At 33.9% G+C, this 24675-nt stretch overlaps 3 protein-coding genes across 15 annotated transcripts in view; 1 reads left to right on the top strand and 2 right to left on the bottom strand.

The window, feature by feature from the left end:
- Positions 1-11427: 11427 nt before the first annotated feature.
- Positions 11428-13189, top strand: LOC121234100 (alkane hydroxylase MAH1-like). The gene has a single exon (XM_041129913.1). The coding sequence runs from the start codon at positions 11523-11525 to the stop codon at positions 13104-13106; it is 1584 nt and encodes a 527-aa protein (XP_040985847.1). The 5' UTR covers positions 11428-11522; the 3' UTR covers positions 13107-13189.
- A 3176-nt stretch (positions 13190-16365) lies between these two features.
- On the bottom strand, positions 16366-18344 carry LOC121234581 (protein FAR1-RELATED SEQUENCE 4-like). 5 transcript variants are annotated; one of them, XM_041130551.1, is made up of 3 exons: positions 16991-18344; positions 16756-16897; positions 16366-16644 (listed from the first exon to the last, which is right to left on the bottom strand). In XM_041130551.1, the coding sequence occupies exons 1-2, from the start codon at positions 18342-18344 to the stop codon at positions 16875-16877; spliced, it is 1377 nt and encodes a 458-aa protein (XP_040986485.1). In that variant the 3' UTR covers positions 16366-16644; positions 16756-16874. The 5 variants fall into 5 exon arrangements, with proteins under 5 accessions (XP_040986485.1, XP_040986484.1, XP_040986483.1 ...); XM_041130550.1 differs by having other exon boundaries at positions 16366-16642; positions 16761-16897; XM_041130549.1 differs by having other exon boundaries at positions 16756-16901; positions 16994-18344.
- The window catches only part of LOC121234582 (sine oculis-binding protein homolog A-like), a 92514-nt gene continuing 85920 nt past the window's right edge, over positions 18082-24675 (bottom strand). For 4 of the 9 annotated variants that reach the window (XM_041130555.1, XM_041130560.1, XM_041130559.1 and 1 more), the window contains 8 exons: positions 19943-20035; positions 19775-19864; positions 19574-19702; positions 19415-19504; positions 19250-19339; positions 19087-19176; positions 18826-19015; positions 18082-18751 (listed from right to left, as the gene is read on the bottom strand). In XM_041130555.1, coding sequence (XP_040986489.1) covers positions 18402-18751; positions 18826-19015; positions 19087-19176; positions 19250-19339; positions 19415-19504; positions 19574-19702; positions 19775-19864; positions 19943-20035 — 1122 coding nt within the window. In that variant the 3' untranslated portion in view covers positions 18082-18401. Of the gene's footprint in view, positions 18752-18825; positions 19016-19086; positions 19177-19249; positions 19340-19414; positions 19505-19573; positions 19703-19774; positions 19865-19942; positions 20036-20117; positions 20191-20554; positions 20721-20742; positions 21157-24675 lie in introns of those variants that run through there. The other 5 variants (XM_041130558.1, XM_041130554.1, XM_041130556.1 and 2 more) reach the window with 5 other exon arrangements.

The raw sequence follows: 24675 nt of genomic DNA, 5'->3' as shown, positions 1-24675 counted from the left end.
TTTCAAATAGATAAATTTTGCATAAGTCTTTGTAAAATGATGGATCTATTTTAAAAAAGAGTTTTGTTATTTATCATTCTCAAACACTATGCACCACATTTATTTTTATTTTTTTAAGTTTTATTATTCCTAAACTTATTGAATTGATCTTCTATTCATTATTCATACATCATACATTTCATAATAAAAGAAAATTAAAAATTAAAAATTAAAAATTTATATGTGGTATATTGTGTGAAGATGATAAGTAGAATTTTTCCTTCTTTTAAATTTTAACTCTGAGCTTACAACTTGTGCTTTGAAAAAATAAATAAATTGTATTCAGCGAACAAATGAAATGATAATTATATACGTGTATATATATATATATATATTACTCCAAAGAAATTAAAAAAATAAACTAGATTAAGAAATTAATAGGAAATATATAAATTTTGATTTTGAGTGGAAATAATCATAAAATTGTCACTATCATCAGCTTGTGTGTGTGTGTAATCTCCTCTCTTTCTCTCTCATTCGTGCACAAGCGCCAACACACCAACTCTTTGCAATGATGATTTCTTCACCTATTTATTCAGCATTCTTATTTATAATTTCTATTTTTGGATGTTAGATAAGGGCAGTGTGGATCGAACCAAATTATCCATAAATAATTAAATTCTCTTTTAGAAAAAGAAAAAGATTTTAGAAAACTAATTTTGAGAAATATATTGTCAAAATATAAAGAAAATATTACGAATCAACCAAGCCATTAAAAAACATAGATCAGACGTAAACTCCACTTATTATCAAGAAACATAGAAAACAATTACATCATACATTTCATATCTTATTCGCCAGTGGGAGAATACCGAACACACATCGTGGAGGATCATTGGCCGGCCACAAGCCCGCTAGCTTAATGAATCAAATCAGACGTTTCAAAATAAGAAGGGTGATGATAATCAGAACTACAATAATATGGATCACGATGGCAACAAGGATCTTGTGCTTGCGTGCTTTTGATGAAAGCAATGAGTGCCATCAACACAATAATCACGAGAAATTTCATAAAAATTTCTTTGAGCCTTCCATTATCACAGCTTGTTCTTGCACTTATCCAAATAATGGGTTTATAATATTGAATCCCAACAAGAATAATATCTTAAACTTTTTTGGAGCTCATCATGTTTGGGAGACCTGAATAAATAGGTGGAGACAAATGGTTACAATGGAAAATTCTTGAATATAATTAAATAACTTGCTTGATATATCGTATACAACGAATTATTCTTGTCATTATTATTCCATTAATTAGAACTAATATTGCTATTATAGCACATAACGGCAAAATATGAAGATTAATAATCCAAATCCATCTGTATAAATTTAAGTTTTTCCTCGAAATATTAATGCATTAATTGTTGTAATTTATAATTTGGATTTAAACCTTGACTGGAACAAGTAGGAGCTATTGAGGTAGGAGATTGCTCAATCAAATACCAAAGGGGAAAATGTGATATGGACTAATAAAGTATATTTAGCCAAATCATGAGTAATAAACTTACCAATATCATATTTAATTAGTGTATTTAACCAAATCATTAGTCCATATCACATTTTCCCCTTTGATATTTTTTACATCCCGCTCTCCTTTCCTTAGTTTCTATACATAACATTCTCGGGCAAGCATATGTCAGTGGGACAAAGTTATTTCTCACCAAAACATCTCGTGGCTAGCTTGTGGGAAATAATCCACAAATATATATATATATATATATATATATATATATTATTTCCCACGAAAACTACATTTTGTCTGAATTAATGACGTTTTCTTTTGAGACTAGTAACGGAAAAAAAATAATTTCATGGTGGGAAATATAATATCATTTGGTTGTGAATCATTGGAAAAATGTACTTCTCACAAAATACTTTTATAATGAGAAAAAACTACTACAAATGTCTCATATGAAGAAGTGATCATCAGATCATCACCGGTAATAATAAGATTTAAAATTAAAAATAATATTTCTCTTAGTGTATACAATTCACCAATAAATGGCCTCAAAATCTTATTGTACATTGGAGGGACACGTAAATGATAATTGGCTGAAGCTTCCGATCATATTCTCTCGAGTCATGTAGTATCAACGTACAAGATCAATAATAAAATTCTACATAAAAAGCTTTTGCAACATTTGATTATGATATCAAAGCTAGTTTGTGTAGATGTAGGGTTTTAAATTATTTAAGTGATACATTTTTTTAATGTTTATCTACACAATAAGTCTCTCAAAGAGATTTGGAATGCACTTGATAGGCCAATTTCTTAGCTTTATGATTGATGATTCCCAATTCATGGTAGAGTAAGCCTATGAGTTAGATATCATTTATCATGAATTGGACCAATGGGGAATGAGTATTACCAAGCGTCTTCTAGTTGCTTCTACAATAGATAAGTTGCATCCTTCATAAAAAGATTTTGCCTTATCCCTCAAAAATAAAATTGAAGATATGACTACGAAAATCTTGATCTCTTACATTAGTATCTAAGAATAGCACTTGAAAAATAATCTTATCCCACCAGTGGTTTATGAGTTCTAGTCAAAGCCAAATATTGTAGATGGCCAAAGAACACATACTACACCAGAAGTCCAAATATCAATAAGGATAAAAATAGTTATGCGCACAATTTGAAACCAAAGTTATGGCGAATCATTCCTCAGTAAAGGACCAGGCAAGGATCCTTGGTGCCAAGGGTGCCAAACGATTAGCAACACCCCAAATTTTAGATCGGGAATATGCGTTCAATTTTCTCAAGGAAGTCCATGTGTAAGTGAATAGACATGTGTATGTATATCACATTGGAATAAGTAAAGTTTTAGTCAGAGACTACATACTATTTGTACCAGATGTCTAAACCAAAAATCATGTCATCCATTAAAATACAAATATTCAAATATCACAGTCATCTCACAAATAATATAACAGTACCATCTATTCATTTCTTACATCTAGGTATGACAGACCAAACATGGTTTTTCGCCTATCTAAATAGTACATATCAAAAAAATACAAATGATTATTAACGGAGATATGCCTCCGTTATTATCACTTGGACGAGTTAGTCCTTCTTCCTCGGCAACCTTTATTGGGGTTTCCTTTGCATCAAAGTCTATGGTTCTGATAAACAAAACTGGTAACGAGAGACAATGCACGTGAAGATGTAATGCATAGTTTCATGTAAAAGATCTATAAACACATATTTATGTGTGGAAAAAAATCACCACCTAGGCAAAAATACATTCATTCATAATTATGGCGCGCAACCATCATCGGAATAAAACACAAATATATAAGCATGACCAGGAATCACCCTCTGAGGAATTACCCTCTGTGCAAATTTCAAGTATACATATTTATCATCGAGGCAAGGAATCACCCTCTTCTCAAGCACATAAAATTCATCATTTCTCATCATATAAATCCTGCAGGAAATCACTTCACCGTTCAAGTCGGGGACTCACTCCCACCCAGCCAACGTGCAAGCTAACTCGCCTGTTTCAAATCATCAAGCTCAAATTGAGATATACTCAATGAACTCAAGGACACCCCCTCTGTGTTCTCCCTCCCCCGACAATTGGTCTCCAATCCTTGTGTTCTCCCCTGTCATTTTGAAATCACTCCATGAATAGACAAATCATTGATGCAATGCAAAAATTTAATTCGAAATAAAACCCCTGTTAATTGTGTATGTCATAGTTTTCATAAACCTATTATCCCATAACAAAATAAACTATTCCATGTAGAACCTTTTTAAGTGGGTGGGTGGGGGGGGGGGGGGGGGGGGGGGGGGGGGGGAATCTTTACCTTCTTACTATTTGTAATGCTTGGTAATTTGTTTCACGGCATTAGCATCGTTGAAGTTGTGTAGTCTGGAATAAAGAACTTAAGAAGGTTATGCTACAACTATTTCAATAACTAATGATTACATGCTTTACATTCTTCTTAAGGAATAAAAAAAAATTGAGGGACAGACTCGCGTTCACTGCAGAGGAGCAACGATTCTCAGTGAGATGATCGGCAATTTCTGGTGAAAGGGTGCAGCAATCGGTCGGAAGAAAATGATAGGGAAGAACACAAGGGGTGGAGACCAGTTGCAGTGGGAGGGAGAACGCAGGGGGAGATTCAAATAGAAGGAAAAAAAATTTGATTTTTACTTGTTTAAAAAAAAAGCCATGTCAGTATAAAGAGTGCGGTGTAGGAATAGATGGGGAGGCTATGTAGATTTTCTCGAATAGATAAAGAGACGTCAAGCACTAGAGAAGAGGAAGATTTCGGGGGGAGAGGGAGAAGGAGACGAGAAATGTTTTGAGGGTTTTTGATGGATTTGGGCCTTAAAATTGGGCTGGCCTTAGAGGGTCTTGGGCCTAGGCTTTGGCTTGGTCATGACATTCTCCTCCTTTAAAAAATTTCAGTCTTCAAAATTTGCTTCAAGTGACTAGTTAATCCTTAAGGACTTATAGAGTTAATAACCTCTACCTCTACTTCCATAGGTTCTTCCATTATGACAATAACTGGTTCCTTAAATCGTGTATCACATCTAAAGTCCTAAGGCAACCTATGCAGTCAAAAATCCCCAATTTTTCCTGGACATATCCTACAACACCTGTCGATCTTGATGAATTTATCTCTTAATTTACATTAAGTTGTCTATTGTTGATGCCTAAGCTTCAACTTCCAAATCTCTATTGCACTTACCTTGGTCACCTACTAATCTCTTCCAATGTTAACCATTAATACCATTAATTTGTACTACAACATGATCAACTTACCATGAATTGTATAGCTTCAAGTTTTATTCCCAAGTGATCTCAAGTCACAACTAATTCCTTTGCACTTACCTTTGTCTAATCTCTTCCAATGTTAACCATTAATAAGCATTAACTTGTCCTACAACATGATCAACTTACCATGAATTGTATTTGCAAATTTAATTCTTAAGTAATCTCAAGTCACTACTATTTCCTCAATATCTTCACAAACTTACTCTCATACCATCATATTACTAAGAACCATGAATTGTATACTAATTCCTTGGTAGCATTCATCGAGATGCATGACATTATTCTATATTCAAATCGCTCGATAGCTATTGTTGTAGGCAAACTCGATGAGTGGGATGTGGCTTTGGCATGCACCTTTAGGGCCTGCTTAAATACTAAGAATAATTCAGAATAACTGTAAATAACAATAAAATAATTTGTGAATAATAATGAAATAGTTTGAGAGATTTGAGAATAGTTGTGTTCCCAAAAGGTCCCTTAATGTCCAACACACACGCTATCAGTATGTCCTCCAGTGTCTGGATTGTCCTTTCCAACTGTCTGTCAGTCTGGAGATGATATGCACTATTGAAACTTAGTTGAGTGTCCATTGCCATTTCCAAACTTCTCAAGAAATGAGATGTGCACCTCGGGTCTCGATCTGACACTATGGTCTTGGACACTCCGTGAAGTCTAACTATGTCCCTTATATACACTTGAGTTTACAGCTTATTTAAGGTGTCCATAGTACTAATTGGTACAAAGTGGACAATCTTAGTCAGTCTATCCACAATTACCAAAATTGCATCCTTACCACAGGGGTTTTGTGGTAATCTGACCACAAAGCCCATAACTATATCCTCTCACTTCCACTCTGTAATGGATAAGGGGTGTAAATTCTCGGATGATCTTTGTTGCTCGACCTTTACTCTCCTAGACGTTGCACACTTCTTGATGAAGTGTGTGATATCTCGTTTTATTCCTTCCTACCAAAAACCCTTCTTGAGATCCCGATACATCTTTGTGCCTCTAAGATGTACTGAATATGGCAAGAAATAAGCTTAGGCTAGTATTCTTTATAGAATTCCTTAATTAGCCATAACTACTTTTTGCCCATAATATAAGAAGGTTCCATTCTTGCCCAAATAAAATGCAAAGGTATTTTCCATCTTCAGACTCTTCTCTAAATCTTTAGTTGCTTGGGATCCTTCCTTTACTAACTTTTAAGTTAATCGAAATCTCTCACTCTCAATTCCTACATCGTGGTGAGAATTTCCTCCCATGGTGAGTCATTCACTAACAATTGTCTCATTCCTTCAAGAAGTGAGTTCACACCTGTGGAACCTCCTACATCCTTAGACCTGGACTTACGACTTAGCATATCGATTACTAAATTAGCTTTTCCCTAGTGCTACTTGATCTCACAATGATAGTTGCTTAGAGTCTCCAGTCATCTTCGTTGTCTCATGTTGAGGTTTTTCTGGATAAAGAGATGCCTCATACTTGATGATCTATGTATTTTTTACACGCTTCTCCATACAAGTAATGTCGTCAAATCTTCAAGACAAACACCATAACTGCTAACGACATATCTTGAGTGGGGTAGTTCTTCTTGTGGTCCTTCAATTGGCTAGATGTATAAGCCATTACCCTTCCTTCTTACATCAGGACACATCTTAGTCCATATTTTGATGTGTCAAAATATACCAAGAATGGTTTGTGGATCACTAGTAATGCCAACACAGGGGTTGTGGTTAACCTTCTCTTTAGTTCTTCAAAGCTCTGCTCACACTTCTCGGTCCAAATGAATTTGGCATTCTTCCTAGTCAACATTGTGAGAGAACTTAATAATTGAACAATGTCGTTTTAGTCCAAATCAATATATAATGCAACAAAAATTTTCCACTCTCATTGCCATGATAGATGGGACTGATGTTTGAACACTAACTTATCAATTTGAACATGAAAAATTTTTCCTTTATTGTGACAAGATGTGCGTGCTTTATTTTAGGGTCATAACTGTTTGATCCAAATTGCTTTTATGTTTGAACCAATAGAAAGTCATATTCGTTTGGATATTCCATTCAAGTCGTGCATTAAAGGGTAATCTTCTTGCCCATGCAAAGATCTGTAACCAAATGTATTTTTAGTTTGAGTGAAACATAATACCGTTCAAATAATTGTTCAAAGTAATATGTATCTATTGAATAGATAGTGTTGGGGTGTTTTTTAAGACTTTCTAGCAAACATAGTTGTTTACAAATCATTAATGTATAGATTAATAAAATGTTGGTATTAGGAACATGTAAAATGTTCACAAATGTTTGGTATTTGAAATGTTTGGCATTAGGAACATATAACACATATATGTTATATATGTCAAATGTTTGGTATTACATATACGTGTGTGTGTGTGTATTATAACAAACATAGTTATAATCATTCAAGTACAATGTTATGTATAGATTAGTAAAATGTTTGGTATTAGGAACACGTAAAATGTTCACAAATGTTTGGTATTTGAAATGTTTGGCATTAGGAACATATAGCACATATATTTTATATATGTCAAATGTTTGGTATTACATATATATATATATATATATTTGTATGTTATAACAAACGGTTATAATCATTCAAGTAAAATGTTTGATATTAGGAAGATGATTTCCACTAATCTTTATAATTATTCAACATATTTTCGTTATATATATTAGATATATACATATCTATATAGATAAATCTATATATTTATATAAATATATCTACATATATTCAAATTAGTTTAGACCGTTCGAACTACTTCAAATAATTTGTTTAAATGTTTAATACGTCGTTTGAACGTGAATAGATGTGTACAAATGCACGAAGCCCTCTATCAAATGCATTCTCCTCTTTGCTTTTATTCAACAATATATGTTTGGATCCTCTCTGCCGCACCCCCATTCTCGCCCCCGCCGTCATCCTTTATCACAACAATGAGATAAGTTTTACCATTATTTTTGGATAAATGTTACATATCGAATGGTTTTGATTGGGTATTTGGGGGTTTCGAATCTCATGTATGGATTCGAAATCTGTTAGTTGATTTTTCAGCCACCAACGAAACATGGAGATTTGTTGGTATTTGGTTTGGGAGAGAGTTGACTCAACCATTGATGTCTTCTAGAGCTTCTCGTTCGAACGTAGTTTTTGGGTGTTCTGTAGCACCCCCTGTAGTTTTCTAGCGAGGAACCGTGGTGCCTAGGATGCAAGCCAGTCGGTTGTATCCCTTGCATTCTCATGAAGATTTTGTGCCTGTCGATTGTGCACACTAGATAAACACGAATCGTAGCGAAAATATGTAAAGAGGATTAGTCAGAGACTAATCTATTAGAACTTGATAAGTGCACAAGTACAGTTTTAACAATAATAGTATTCATATGTCACTATTTCTTTGTCCCAAATATAATTACACCATCATAACATAATGAACCATAGATTGTTCGTCATCTAATCTAATTACAATAGACATCTAAAAATACAACAACTAAATGAAAGCAGACCTTCGTGGTTATTTCTCAGGTTGGGCTAGTCTTTCTTCCTCGAGGACTCGGGGTAACTCTCATGGGCTACATTTGTATCAAAGTCTATGATTCCGAAGAATGAAACCACATGTGGGATCATCATGTTGAGACTTCAATGAAATCTTAGCAGGCTAAAACTCATAACAGTACTAAAATGAGAGACAATGTGATGAAATGCATGCACAAACTCATATAAATAAAGCTAAGATCACACATATTTTAGAATGGTGATGAGTCACCCTATGAGCAGAGTACATGTATTTAGAAGCATGACAATGAATCACCCTCTAAGAAAAACACATGTATCCATAAGTATAGCGAGGAATCACTATTTGAGCAAAACATACACATACATACATATAATAAATATATATATAAATATATATCTAAGCATGACAAAGAATCAGCCTCTAAGCAAACCACATATATACATAACAATCACAAATGAGTCTTTTATCATCTTAATTGATTGATATAGGACTTTGGTTTCAAATTGTGCCCATAGCTAGTTTTATTCTCATTGAATTTGGACTTCTAGTGCAATGGATTCCTTTGATCTTTGGTCTTCTACAATATTTGGCTTCGACTGGAACTCATAAACCAACGGTGGGATAGGATCAGTTTTTAAGTGTTGTTCTTGGATCCTAATAGTAGAGATCAAGGTTTCTATAATCACATATATTCAGTCTTATATTTGAGAGATAGGCCAAAATCCTTTTATAAATGATGCAACTTGTCTATTGTACAAATAACTAGAATATGCTCGGTAATACCCATTTTGCATTGGTCTAATTCATGATGAATTTGAGACGTTATTACTTTTTTATAATAAAACAATTTATAATCTCACATCAATTTATAAAAAAATTTTTTATAAATCATACATTTCATTTAAGAAAATAGAAACATATATTAGAGGTACTTACACTTTTACAATTTCTATAAAATATATATATATAAATCATACTATTACATATACTTACATTTTTATTTATAATTTTTTCTTAATTTTTTTAAATTTAAATTTTTATAATTTTTTAATATATCAACAATTGATATGTTAAAAAATAAATTTTTGTAAAAAAAAAAAATTAACTACATTTAACATTTTTTATATTAAAAGTACTTGTGCCATATAATTGCCGCCACGTACGCACGGTGTATTCAAGGACCTATGCCATTTGTCACCCACACAGAATTCTGTTGCGCGCGAGACTGGCCCGACTTTGGTCAGAGACTTGTACTTAATAGCCTGTCTCCCAACTTACACTCAAATATTTTTAAAATTTAAAGAGACTAGCCAGTCATAAAATATATGGTTATTGTAACTCGCCTGACTTGGATACAATTCCTTGATGATTTTAATATATAACATCAATCCACACGTAAATTTAAAGAGACTAGCCAGTCATAATATATATTTAATTAGAGAAAATAAAAAATTAAAAAATTATATGTGACATGTGTACGTGAATAATGCATAGAAATTTTCTTTTATTTTAAAAAAATTAGAAACATATATTAGAAGTAGTCGTGCCGTATAATTGCTGCCCACGTATACATGGTGTATTCAAGGTACCTGTGCAATTTGTCACGTACACAGAATTCTGTTGCGCGAGAGAGTTGCTAGCTGTAAGTTCAATGCACGGCCCGACTTTGCTCAGAGACTTGTAATTAATAGCCTAGCGGTTTCTATATTGATTTGATTTTGCAGTACCATTTCAAGATAAAAATAAGAAAAATTTAATTGTAAACGATTCTGTGTATTAATAAGTGTATTTATTTAATATGATTGATCAGAAAATAAATTTTAATAAAAAAAATACTAATTTGAATTTAAAATATGAAGAAAATAATATTAATATATAGATTAGTATCCAAACTTGCTGGTACATAGCAAAGCTCTAAGAATAATATTAGAGTTGGTGGAACTACCGCAGGTTCTGGCGTGTATATTTTTGTGTAGTTTTTTTAATTTTTTTTTATATAAGTTTTTTTAATAATTTTAAATATTTTAAAAAAATAAAAAAATTCATAATATTATTAAAAAATACTTCTTTATTTAAATAATTTTTTATTTTACTTTCTTATTAATGAAGTATTTTTAATGATTTTTTTTACTTTATAATTAAGAAAGTGTTTTTTAATAATGCTCTAAATTTATTTTATTTTTTTAAAATATTAAAAAAATTTCTATAAAAAATAACTGAAAAAATGTATAAAAAAAACACATATTAGAGCCAACGAGAGCTACCAACGGTGGCTCTAGCAGTAGTGCTCTTCAAGATAATGAATTAAAATGAGATTTTGAACATTTATTTGTATTTATGAATTTTTTTAAATAATATTAAATATTAACTAAATAGTATGAAATCCGCGTTAATGAATTAACGATCGAGTAGTGTTTTGTTGTTGTATTCTTTCTTCTTATTAATGTTTTTGATAACTTAATTAATTTGATCGCAGCATTCCAACAGATCTTTTAAAAAAAGAAAAAGGTTCCAGGGATCCCAGGAAACCCAGCCTCTGGCTAGCTAGCTTGATCCCCCAGGAGTTGAATCATGTTTCCCCTAGACCCTACCAATCAAGGAATTCAAACATCGAATTTAGATCGTAAGGAATTAAGACAACTGTGAAATTATACTAAGAAAAAAAAAAAAAACGTACGAGATTTAGATCGTAAGACATATTTAACATTATCGTATATCTTTAAACATTTGACTTAGCTCACGCTCGATATATATCAGTTCTCTGAATGACGTAATATGTGGTGCTCCTTTCAAATATCGGTCGATCATTAATTGGTTTGAATCTTGACTTGTTTATTTGCCCTTACTTGTACGTAAATAATGGCCGGCATAATCCTCAGCAATAAGCTGCTTAAACAAAAGCTGCGCCGGTCGTAGTAATCAACCGAACAAGGTCAAACAACGCGCGCTACCTACCGGTCATACTCCCGATGCTATGACATAATATGAAACCCCAGGGCCAAGGGGCCAGGCCACGACAGATGCACTATAAATAGAGGAAGTTCGGAAACCAAAAACATCTTATATCCCCAAGTTCAAAATTTAAGAAACCCAGGTGACGTACCTAGCCTGCTTTATATTTCACCTACAAACATTCATCAAAAGCTTATATTGTAATCATGAGCGCCATGCTAATTGATGTCGACTTTCTTGTTCAGATACTTGTGGCGTTTCTTTGTTTTCTCCCTCTCTACCTGATCTGGAGTTGGAAGAGAACAATTACTCCAGTCACGAACTGGCCTCTTGTTGGAATGCTGCCTGGACTTCTTTCTAAGTTATCAAATATCCATGAATATGCAACCCAGGTTTTGAAACAAAATGGTGGTACTTTTGAGTTCAAAGGGCCATGGTTTGCTAACATGGACTTTTTGGTCACTTGTGACCCCATGAATGTGCGCTATATATCGGCAAAAAACTTCACCAACTATCCTAAGGGACCCGAGTTCAAGAAGCTTTTTGAGCCTTTTGGAGATGGGATTCTCAACTCTGACTCGGAGTTGTGGAAATCCTATAGAAAGTTGATTCACTCGCTCATTAAACACAGGAAGTTCCAGCTGTTTCAAGAGAGATCTATGCGGCAAAAGGTATCGCAAGGCCTGTTCCCTGTCCTTGAGCATGTGTCGAGACAAGAAACTATAGTTGACTTGCAAAATGTCTTTCAGCGGTTCACCTTTGATAATACCTGCCTTTTGGTGATGGGTTTTGATCCAAAGTGCCTCTCTGTTGAATTACCCGAAGTTGATTACAGAACGGCATTTGACGAAGTAGAGGAGGCCATATTTTACCGACATATTGTGCCGAAAAGCATTTGGAAGTTACAAAAATGGCTTAACATAGGAGAAGAGAATAAGTTGAGAAGAGCCACGGAGATCTTGGATCGTTTCTTGTACCAGCACATTTCATCAAAGAAAGGAGAATTTCTAAGACGCAGAACGTCCCAAATGGAGCAAGTTGAGTATGAGAAGGACGAGGACTTTGATTTACTAACAGCTTGCATGGCAGAACAAGAAGAAGAAGAAGTGAAAGGAGAAGTAGCACAGACGGATGATTATAGAAGATCTGACAGATATCTAAGAGACATTGCATTCAATTTCATGGCAGCTGGGAAAGATACTGTAAACGCAGGTCTCACATGGCTTTTCTGGCTTATTGGCACACACCCTACAGTAGAAGAAAAGATACTAGAAGAGATCAAAGAAAATTTGTTGGCCAAAGATGATGGAAAGTGGAGGCTTTTCAGCATAGAAGAGCAAAGCAAACTAGTTTATCTCCATGCAGCCATCTGCGAGGCTCTTCGGCTATACCCGTCAGTACCTTTCAATCACAGACTTTCTGTTGAACCAGACGTTCTTCCGAGCGGCCACCACGTTGTTGCGAACACAAAGATTATGGTGTCACTTTATTCAATGGGAAGTATGGAAGGAATATGGGGAGATGATTGCTTGGAGTTCAAACCCGAGAGATGGATTTCTGAGAAAGGAGGAATAGTGCACATACCATCTTACAAATTCATTGCATTCAATACAGGACCTAGGAGCTGCTTGGGTCAAGACCTAACTTTCTTTCAGATGAAAACTATTGTTCCTGCAATTCTTTGGAATTATCGTATTCAAGTGGTTGAAGGGCATCCTATTTCTCCATGTCTCTCTGTCATGCTGCATATGAAACATGGCTTGAAGGTCAGGGTTTCCAAGAGATCATGATGATCAAGTACGTACGTACTAGTGTTGGACCATGAGGAGGAGGAATATTATTATAAATAATTTTGTTATCATCTTCACACATCACATATGTAACATCCTTTTATTATGAATAATTTTCTTTTCGTCAAGTCTTTGTAATAGTTTTAATTTGTCATTCATTAAGATTCTTTTACATGCAGTTATATTTATATCCATCCGTCTCAAATAGTTTAGGATATATAATGTTGTAAGTAGACAACATGTTTCTCTATTTTTATATTAAAAATGTATGGGTCGTATATATATATATATATATATATATAGAGTGATTCGACGAAAGTAGATTTTTTAAACGAATTTTCGATTTTTTTGATATATCAGATCGTAGAAATGCATGACTTTCTATCGTATAAAATTCTAACCCCGTATCGCACTTAATTTAAAAAATCGGAGTATATACTATTAGGCCATCAAACTAAGGCCTCGTTTATTTTTAAGAAACATCTCATCTCATCTCATCTCATCTCACTTCATCATTATAACTTTCTCAAATCTCCACACAAAATAAAATAAATGATTCAACTTTTTCAAATCCCAAAACAAAAATAATATTAAAAAATATATTCTAACAATATTTTATTCAACTTTTTAACTTTAATCTTATCTCATCTCATATCTGAAAACAAACGAATCTTAACTTTCCTATCAAAAATTAATATAACTATTTAAAAAAATAGTAATTAATTCGGGGTTATTTAGAATTCATCTATCTATCTTTCCTAAGTTTTTTTTTCTTTATATACATATATAAGCAATATGTTTAAGATACAAGTTATCCGCGCGATTCGTTCCTTTCCTTTTTTTTTTTTTTCTCTCAAATATAAATATTTCTTGACCAATATTTAATTTCTAGAAAAATTAATAAAATCTCAGACCGAGTTTGCGGATCAGTAGGGCAGGCTTTCGTCTGTATTCGTTTGGGGCTTTTCGCTTGAAAAGTGAGACCGAGAATAACCAGATTGCGTATCGCACTGCTGTCGACGTACGTGACTCCAGAAAATAGCAAGAGCGTGTTGAAGTCTTTGCCGCAAACCCGGAAAAAGAAAAAGAAAAGAAAAATGCTCCACTTCTACATACTTCTCTCTGTGGTGACATCATGTTGACTTGTCTAAAAAATATGTACTGCTACTACATCTTCCGAGAGATATAGTTCGAGAACCACCGAAAAGGTAAAAATGATTTTTTTTTTATATATTTTTTTAATCATTATAAATATTTAAAAAAATAAAAAATTCATAATATCAATAAAAAACACTTCTTTAATTATTATATATAAAAAAATTCATTAGAACATAAATTCGAAACCCAAATTCGAATTCCAAAGCATTGCTAAAAAATACGCAAAAGTCACTTCCCACATTTTTGGATGTTGACATCATTTTAATTTTATTTTAATATTTTAACATCACTCAAATATAAATATTTTTTAATTTTTAAAATTTTCATTTAATGATTACAATTTTTTCAAACTTCTAAACAAAACAAAAAAATTAATTTTTTAAAATTTCAAAATAAAATTATATTAAAAAAATTATATTTTAATAGTATTTTAACTTTATATATTTTTATTCAACTTTTGTTTTCTTCTTTCTCAAAATTCTATAAAACATCTTAATTCAATTATCTCACTATTATTTACAAAATATTTTATTACTATTCACATGATATTCACCATCGTATCTCATCTCAACGTCCAGACAAGGTTGTATATGATTAACTTGTCCAAAAAAATAATTAAGAGAAATGATATTTACAATCTTAGATGTGTAAGTTTCACGCATTCTTTTTATAAAAAATAAATAAATTTAAAGGTCACCTAAAAAATTATTTTTTTAATAATAAACTTTATTTTTTTTTTCAAAATAAGTACACAAAATTTATAAATCTTAAAATTATATCTTTACTCAAAAAGTAATTAAGGCGAATGGGTACTATTGATGTTTTGAAAAAGCAAAAATGATTATTGTTAAAAGACTGTCCAAGCGATACAAGTTGAGTCAACTATCAATGTGGGAGCTATGCTAGAGTGACCCACAAACAAGGCTTATTGTCTCAAGGAAAAGTCCGTCCAACGTGGCTTTTATTTTATTTTTTGTTTTAAATTTTTAAATCAAAACATTAGGTCTACAAATTAATGAACATAGCAGTTGAAACTCAGCTTGTATATATTCGATTTGAATTCGGCTCATTCAATAAATGAGATATTCTTAGACATTAATATAGGTCTGAATATTAAACAAGTGATACTCGTATAAACTCGACTCGACTCAATTTAGACCCTAAACAACATTCATATAAACTCGACTCACTCGTTTGAGTTAATTTTGGAGCCCGTACTATATGTTATATATGTATGTGATATATTTATTACATGATAGTTATATTTTATATACTATTAATTTATTTATAATTTATATTATTTAATATATTTATTATTTTTCCAAAGTGTGTATAAGATAATAGCATAATAATATATCATACAGTTAGAACTTTTGATTTATTATATATATTAAATAGTTTAGTTTATTACATTTATCTTATGTATTATTATTTTTTGATTATAACTATAAGTTAATTTATATTATAAAAATTTGTACCATAAGTATTTTTTAATCAAACCATTTGGTTGAATAGTTAAACCGTTAAAGAGTTTTTTTATAATTTTTTTTTAAAAATTATTAATTAAAAGATAAGATTCTAGTTTTTCCAAAAAATCTTTGAATTCGAGCTTAGGTCATTTGTTTATTTATAGTCAAGTTAGAGTCAAATTCGAACAACATTAATGGTTAACAAATCCAAGTTAAAATTCGAGTTCGAGCGAGTTCCAACAAATAAACATGCTAATCGAACACATGTATCCTTATTCAAATTCAAGTATGTCGAATAAATTCAAGACTAGTTAACAAATCCAGGTAAATAACAAATTTCAAATACGATCACGATCTGTTATGATCCAGGGGTAATCACTTTATAATAGAGTCGGTTGGGGGAACTCAGTTTCCTGCCACAAAACAGCTAGATTTCATATTATGCCCAAAGACAAATAAAATAGGAGTACTATTAGGATGTAATGTCATTCTGGGTTAGTTTGCTTCCAGCATGCTCTTTGGTGTGGATGCTAATTTATGACATCCTGGACCCTGAATAATTACACTACCCATTACAACGGGCCAACAACTATCAAACGTCAAAATCAAAATCTAATCACACAAATATCATGTTTTGGCATACGGTAGCAAACACAAGCTAGAACATAAAACCCTGCCACTAAAGAGTATCAAAATACAGTGGCAAAGTTAAACAAGAATTACAACTACAACTATAACAAATTACAAAGAACAAGCTACTAATTGCAAATTACATTGCTACCAACTACTCCACAATAACAATTTGATGAAAACAACATAGATTCTAAAATGGCCTCAGCTTCTCCATGAAATGACACCTTTGAGCTTGGAATGTCGATAGTATTACACATGTACAATTTAGTCAAATTTCTGAAACACAAACAAATCAACAATTTCCAACTTTATTAATTAATCAGCAAAAGTTATTAATAATTTCTTGAAAATAATTAATCAAAGAAGAAACTAATAGTAAATGACAATATCACACCTCCTCATTGTCCGATAATGTTAGTTGTGTGACAATACCATGTTGGATTCCAACAACAAAACCATCAACACTAACACAAGTTGAGATAGCAGAAGCTTACTTGAATGGGATTCATCAACGAAGATTTTCCTGCAAGTTTATATTTCAAAAAAAAAAAAAAAAAAAACAAGAGAGACATTTATTAGAAATGATTTCAGTATGTATACAATTGCAAATAAAAAAATTACTACCTGTTTTTTCTCTCTTGGTTGCAACCTTTTCTACAACCGGAACCTTCCTTTTCGTTGGGGTTGTCCCCTTCCCACAGCCAACGTGGGGGCTTAATATCTTTTTACCTTTCTCCACGACCACTTTTTCTTTAACATTGGTTGAAAAGGGTCTTGACTCAAATGTTAAGCCTTCAAATTTATGCTCAAATTCATCTAACTGGCGTAACAAAGCATTGTAATGCTCATCACTTTGGGACACACGTGTTGCTAATTTTAAACATCTTTTCACTACAACCTCATACCTTTGTGCATCTGCATTGCTCCGCAAGTCATCATAACTACTTTTGACCAGTGTGTATCTTCTCTTTAAATCCTTTCTCCATCGATCCAAAATATATTTTTCCGGTAGCACATTAATTTTCTTCATACGACAAACAGCAAATGCATGCCTACAGAAAATTCCCTTCATCTCAAATAATGCACACATGCATTTGAATTCGCATTCCTCTTCGTTGTAGTCAACTAAAAAATGCACATTTTTTAAATCTTCGTCATCAAGCGAAATTTGATCCAAAACAGCAAATGTGGAAACACAACCTTTAGTGCTGACAAGTGTGCAATTACATAAAATCAACCCAAACACCTCTTCTTGGACCTCCTTAAATTTTGTATTTGTATACATCATTTGAAACTGCTTCTCAATGCCAAATGGAGATATGCATGGAATTGTTTGGTTGAAGGAATTGAAATCAACTGTTGCCTCGACTTTCACCTTATTAGTTAGAGCATTGTCAAATTGATCAACAAGTTCCTTCAACGTTGTACTAGAATGCAGAAACCCGTCAAAAAAAGCATTCGTGCTTTTAGACCGTTTTCTAATGCTCATACCAGCCAAAAATACATTTTTCAAGTAAACTGGTACCCAAAAAGTCTTCTCGTTATACAACCCTTGCAGCCATGTATTAGAACCAAGATTGTACATATTAAGTAGTTGCCTCCACTTGTCCTCAAATTCTCCACAAGTTTGTGAATCATATAGAGCACTCTCAATAGAAGTCTTCAACCCAGCGTTGAATTGGGTGTGGGATCCCAATTTTTCTGTCAGCTTTTGCATGACATGCCAGAGACAATATGTGTGGCGAGTATTTGGAAATACAGTAGAAATAGCACTCTTCATTGCCTGATCTTGATTTGTTATAATAGCTTTGGGAGCTCGACCATTCATGCACGTTAACCATGCTCGAAACAACCAGACAAATGTACTTGTGTCCTCACTTGAAATCAAGCTAGTCCCTAACAATATAGATTGTCCATGATGGTTTACACCCACAAAGAGAACAAAAGGCATACCGTACCTATTTGTTAGGTACGTCATATCGAAAGTGATAACATCTCCAAAATACTCATATGTTGCTCGACTACATGTGTCAGCTCAAAACACATTATTTAGTTTGAACTCGTCATTCACATCCATAACAAAAGTAAAACCATCATCCATCTCCCTCATTCTATCAAAGTAGTCATTAAGTGCTTTGACACCTCCTTTTCTAAGCCTTAAGTGTCCGACTTTGTCTATAAAGTTCCGACAATCAACGTAGTCACTAAATGTTTCGCCGCCTCCTTTATCTGCTTGCTTGGCATATTGTTTGTAATAAGGCAAAAGCACTTTCTCAGTGGCAAGCTTCATACCAGATTTTGGTATTTCAACTTGTTCATCCTCATCAGATACATCATTAGTCCCCTCTAACTCTTTAAGTACCTCGGATGTTGTTTCTTTATCCTCTACAAAATGGATGGGATTAGCATTTATATCATATACATTGAGTATGACAATCATTGGGTTTAAAGTGTAATACCGCTATTAATATCATAGCTTTGATCACTTGCGTGTGATGTACCTCCAACATCTGTTTCACTTTCTACACCATTAGGCATGGTGGACGAATCACTTACGCTTTGTGTGGTCTCTTCAGATCCTCTGAACGTTTCCGAATTACTCGATGAATGGTATGGCAAAGTTGTTCCAACAGGTGGCACCGACGGATGCTGCAATTATTTAGATGTGTTAGTTCATTGCTAATGCACAGAGAAAAAAAATTTAAAAAAATTCCATCTACCTTGTTAGTCTCTTGAAATCTTTTGAACTTGTCTGGATTACTCGACAAAGGATAGGGTATAGTTGGTCCAAGAGGTGGCATCAATGGATGTTATAATTAGGCACGGTGTTAAGGGTATTTCTAATGCACATAGAAAAAAAATTTCAAAACAAATACCATCTACCTGACTAGTCTCTTGAAACCTTTTTAACTTCTCTGGATTACTCAACAAAGGGTAGGGTAGAGTTGGTCCAAGAGGTGGCACCGACAGATGCTGCAATTATATAGATGTGTTAGTTAATTGCTAATGCACATAGATTTGTTTTTTCTAAAAAAAAAATTAATCTACCTGGCTAGTCTCTTGAAATCTTTTCAACTCCTCCGGATTACTCAATGAAGGGTAGGGTAGAGTTGGTCTAAGAGGCGGCATTGACGGATGCTGTAATCAAGCATGGGGTTAAGAGTATTTCTAATGAACGTAGAAAAAAATTAAAAAAATTCCATTTACCTGGCTAGTCTCTTGAGATCTTTTTAACTCTTCCGGATTACTCAATGGAGGGTAGGGTAAAGTTGGTCCAAGAGGTGGTATCAACGAAGGGTAGGGTAGAGTCGGTCCAAGAGGTAGCATCAACGGATGCTACAATTATATAGATGTGTTAGTTCATTGCTAATGCATATAAAAAAAATTTAGAAAAAAAGAATTATCTACCTGGCCAGTCTCTTGCAATTTTCTTAACTCCTTGGGATTATTCAACGAATGGTAAGGTAGAGTTGGTCCAAGAGGTGGCATCGATGAATGCTACAATATAGATGTGTGAGTTCATTGCAAATGCACATAGAATTTTTTTTTTTTTTTTTTTTTTTTAGTTCCATCTACCTGGCTACCCCAAGGGTACGGATATGGATTTGGATATATATTTGGAGGCATCATAAATGGTGGGTAGTATGGATTTACGGGACCGTAATATCCCTATAATACACAAATAAATAATAGATTATTTAAATGGAAATATCATACACCAAGACATACAAATGACTAATATGTATCATACCTGGATCAATGACATCGATGTAGTAGGCCTGGGTGGCCTTCCATCATCCCCTTTGCCCATCAGGCTATTTAAACTGAGAATTTAGTTTTAGTCAACTCACAATTATTCAATAGAATCACTTCAGGCAACATAAAACTCTGACCAATATAAAATTCCTAAAATTTTAGGCCATTCAAAACCCATCTCGTCCATTTCATTATATGAGTTGAAACAAGGCCCTTGTAAAATGGTACTCCCTTCCCTGTGTTAATGCAAATATGCTCTTGAGATTTTGGAGGAGAAGAGGTTAACTACTGAAGCAATATGTCGCATTGACAAATAATATCTGTTTTCACTTCCTTGCTTTCTGTTTTTTCTTCACAATATGAGTTCGTGTATTAAGAGTAACCAAGGTATACATTCAAGTGAAATTTTAAAAAACAGGGCCCAGTAAAGACCTATCTGTGGGAAGTTGAAGAAGCTCCAGGATCCCTTCACAACGGTTTAAATATGCAAATAATCTCAAGCTGTGTTTGGTGCAGTACTTCCGTCGAACAGATTGTGGACAAAAACTAAAATATAACCAACTTACAGAGAGGCAGGAAATTTGCATACAGAGAGGCAGGCACACGGGCAACCAACTTACAGTGTAATACCAAGTTCCAAAGCTGTGCCTGAGACCCACGCGTCAGTTAGTCTGTCACTGTTTCAATGCGTTTGTGAGTGAGAGATAGAGGCGAGTTTTCCGGTGAAGAAACCACAGACGCCGTCGGAAGAGGAGATTTGGGGGAGGGGAGAAGAGGGTAAATGACTCGGACGAGGGAAAGACGAATTCGAAATGAAATTTGCTTCTGTTATTTCTCTTAAAAACGCGTCGTTTAGCTTACATACCGTCCCAAAAGATCGCGCGGTTCGGATCGGTTTGTAGAACGGATCAAGAAACAGTTCAGGTCGGTTTGTAAGTAATAATATTTATTTTTGAAAAATGATATTTGCATGGTGTTTACTTCTTAGTTCGTTCCATATATATACCACTTTCTAGCATTGTTCACCCTGGATCCATATTAGGGTATCTAAAAAAAATTTGGATCAGCATTCAGGTATCGCGATTTATAAAATTTGGAAACAAAAACTAGAAATAAATATAAAAACAGAAACTATAATTCAAAATAAAACAAAAAACCATCCAGAGAGGTGGTCATCGAATTATAATAAATTTTCATATGGGTCATCTCTTTCTTTGAAGAATGAGATGAATTAAGTAGGCTATAGGAAGGATTCTTTCTCACTAAGAAAGAGAGTACGAAGTTATTACTATCTGAGGAAGTACTGGCTGAGGCACGAGGTCGAGGAAATGTTTAATGGCATATGTGGTTGATAAAAAACTTGTTAATAGGGAAGCTTCTTGATCGACTATGTCAAAAGTGTGGAAACCAAATAGTTGGATCAAGTTCAAAGAAATCAGGGATAACCTTTATCTTTTTGAATTCCAATTGGAAGAAGATAAAGGGAGAGTGTAAATGGGCAGGCCTTGGAGTTTTGATAAGTTTCTAATATGTTATCAAGATTTTGCTGGTAGTACCCCTCCAAAAGAAATTGATTTCCACATTAAATTATTCTGGGTTCAATGTCATGATTTGTCATTAGTAGTGATGACAAAAAATGTGGGTGACCAAATTGGATCGATATTAAGCAAGGTGATTATGATGGATGTTGATGGTAAGGGTTGTGGACGGGGTAAGTACCTTCTGGTAAGAGTAGAGATGGACATTACTAAGCCATTGGTAAAGGGCCGGAGGCTTCCAATAGTTTGCTTTTACTATGGTGTTATAAAGCACAAGTCAATGAACTATCCCAAGTTCTCTAATGGTGCTCAATTCATGAATTCTCTACAAGAGCCTGTAATGTATCTTCGGCGTTAACGAAGTTATCCGCCTTATCCATGAATTCTCTCAAGATAAAGGGGGTCTTCTCAACCATAAACGGGCTGCGTGGCTAGATCCCACCTAACAGGGTGACTAGAGTAATCTTCTTGTCTTGGACATCTATCGTCAACCTTTCTCTATTAAAGCGGGTGATGTATGTCTTTAAGCTCTCCTCTTCCTTCTGTTTGACGGTCAGGAGGTACGTCGTTGTGCGCCTACACCAAATTATGTTAAGAATTGTCTGGCTATCTCTTCAAAGCTATTGATCGATCACAGCCCGAGTATTCCAAACCATCCTCTCGCAATTCCCCTCAGAGTTAGGGGATAAGATTGGCAGGCGATTTCTCCCGAGAAACCATAGAGTGTGATATGCACTTTGAAGTTCTCAAAGTGATCTACTGGCTCCTTGGACCCATCATACATCTGTATCTGTGGCACTTTAAACTTCGATGGAGCAGCATAGCCATTACTTTGGCGCTATTAATTGAGCTACATTATTGCATATTTTATACATTTAGAATCAATATATTTTTATTTATTTCATTATTTTACTATTGGTTTTAGATAAAAAAAAAATGGTTAAGAGGCATAAATCCAAGTTGTGAATTAAATTGATTCATAGCATAATTTATGCTTGATTTTAATACTTGTGATTTAATTGTGTGATGTTTCTTCATAAACCAAAGGGCCACGAGGAACTTATAGTGTCCCTCATAAGTTCTAAATGATATTTTTACCACATCCCTGGGTACCACTTGGATTTGGTGGTAACCGAACCTCAAATCCAACTTCGAAAAACTACCGACTCGTGCAACTCATCCAAGAGTTCATCAATAACGGGTATAGGAAACTTATCATTTATGGTTTCTAGGTTAAGTGCTCGATAATCGACGCATATACGCCAACTTCCATCCGCCTTGCGGACCAAAAGCACCAGTGACGAGAACGAACTTGTGCTGGACCTTATTACACCGGATTCTAGTAACTCAGTCACCATCTTTTCAATTTCAGACTTTTGGAAGTGGGGGTAACGGTAAGGTCTAGCGGTAATGGGTTGGGTTCCTTCCTTAACGGGGTATTTTATGGTCTTGGGGCCTCGAAGGTTGAAGTCTTTTCGAAATGTCAAACACCTGCGCAAACTGTGAAATCAAATTCTGCACTTTCTCTCCTCCTCCCGAGGGCTTCCCCACACTGGTTTCAGTAACCAACTGCAAAAACAACCATTTTCCCCTTTGCATGGATGTAAGCATGGCTTTCCCCCCTTTTCCATGGTTAGGCCTTCTAACTTCAGTCCCAACATGTAACACCCCGCCCCTTCCTTCTTACGTACGCTTTTTCTTTCTGACGTAAGCAAATTTTGAGGACGAAAATTATACAACAGTCCGTCCTTTCCCTCTAACGACTGCGAGCCTCGTTATGCGTGTCGAACCCCAATGGTTGTTTTCAAAGATACTATGTGACTTCTAAAGTACGCCTAGTGTTTCAAATGCACTGAAAATATTTATATAAAGTATTTCCAGTGTTATTGAACTAAGCTTGATTTTAAATAAGACAATTAAACTATTTTTGAAGAGCTCCAAAAATATTATAATTGTCGAAAATCATTTTAATATCATTTATTAAAATGATTCCAGTTATTTAAAATACTATGTGATTTAAAATTATGTTTAAAACTCTAATTAAATTAAATTATATTATTCCTTAAAGATATTAAATAAGATTTCATCATTTTATCTATGTAACGTCCGTCCTTGTGGTGTGACTTTTTATAAAATGATTTTAGAAAGGACGACGGGAATTACCGTTCGATTTAAAACTTTTTGCTTCCATACTCAGGGTGCAAGACTCTACGTTATAAAATAAAATGTGCTTTGAGAATAAAAGAGGTTTACAACGAAAAACATCAATTTTAACAATAAAAGGCCTCTCATACATTTAAACACTCATGCCTAGACTTCCGTGCTCTTCCCCATGGGCCGTGTCCGTCTTGACCGTACTTCTCATTCAGTTCCTATGGGGGAAGGGCATACATAAAAACTAAAATGAGTCAATGACTCGTAAACATTACTTCATATAGTTAAAATATAATAACATATGATTTCATTCATGTATTCATCATTCCGTAGATACTATACGTACATGCATACGCTTTTCAGTTAGGGGGCAACATTAGGTGCACTACCAGTGCTACTTACCCGGCATTGCAATCTGCCCATTCATTGGTACCATTTCCATTCATTCATATGGTTGTTACGTATTTTCATACATTAAACGTTCAGTCCTTTCATTCAGTTCAATTCTTTCAGTCCTTTCAATCATTTTTCAGTTCATTTCAGCTTTATCCTTTCAGTTCACGAGAAAACGTCATTTAAAAGCATAGACTTAAACATCATCTTTCATGGTATCCGTAAAACATCAGTTCATGGTATCCACAAAAGCATCTGTTCGTAGGAACCTTTTAAAACAACATACTTTTTTCGCATCGTTTAAAGCATTAGTTAAAAAAACATTGATTTTCTTAGAAAATATAGACAATAGATACAGTATATAGTCATCCATTCATATGCGTACAATTAATACTTTGGGTGCGTAAACAGGGGCTGCCAAAGAGGGGCTGTACATACTTATACCTTTGAACACTTAGCATGTTTTCT

Source organism: Juglans microcarpa x Juglans regia, chromosome 6D (genome assembly GCF_004785595.1).
Source record: "Juglans microcarpa x Juglans regia isolate MS1-56 chromosome 6D, Jm3101_v1.0, whole genome shotgun sequence".
In the NCBI taxonomy this organism is placed as follows: Eukaryota; Viridiplantae; Streptophyta; class Magnoliopsida; order Fagales; family Juglandaceae; genus Juglans; species Juglans microcarpa x Juglans regia.
The sequence above is the reverse complement of the archived record's forward strand: the minus strand, read 5'-3'. Positions and strand labels throughout refer to the sequence as shown.

Excerpts from the sequence above, each read along its gene's own strand:
- LOC121234100 (XM_041129913.1), top strand. The coding sequence starts at position 11,523 with ATGAGCGCCATGCTAATTGATGTCGACTTTCTTGTTCAGATACTTGTG.
- LOC121234581 (XM_041130549.1), bottom strand. The coding sequence starts at position 18,344 with ATGACGTACCTAACAAATAGGTACGGTATGCCTTTTGTTCTCTTTGTG. Across the intron at positions 16,902-16,993 it reads TGCAACCAAGAGAGAAAAAA|ATAAACTTGCAGGAAAATCT; the intron begins CAGGTAGTAATT and ends TTTTTTTGAAAT.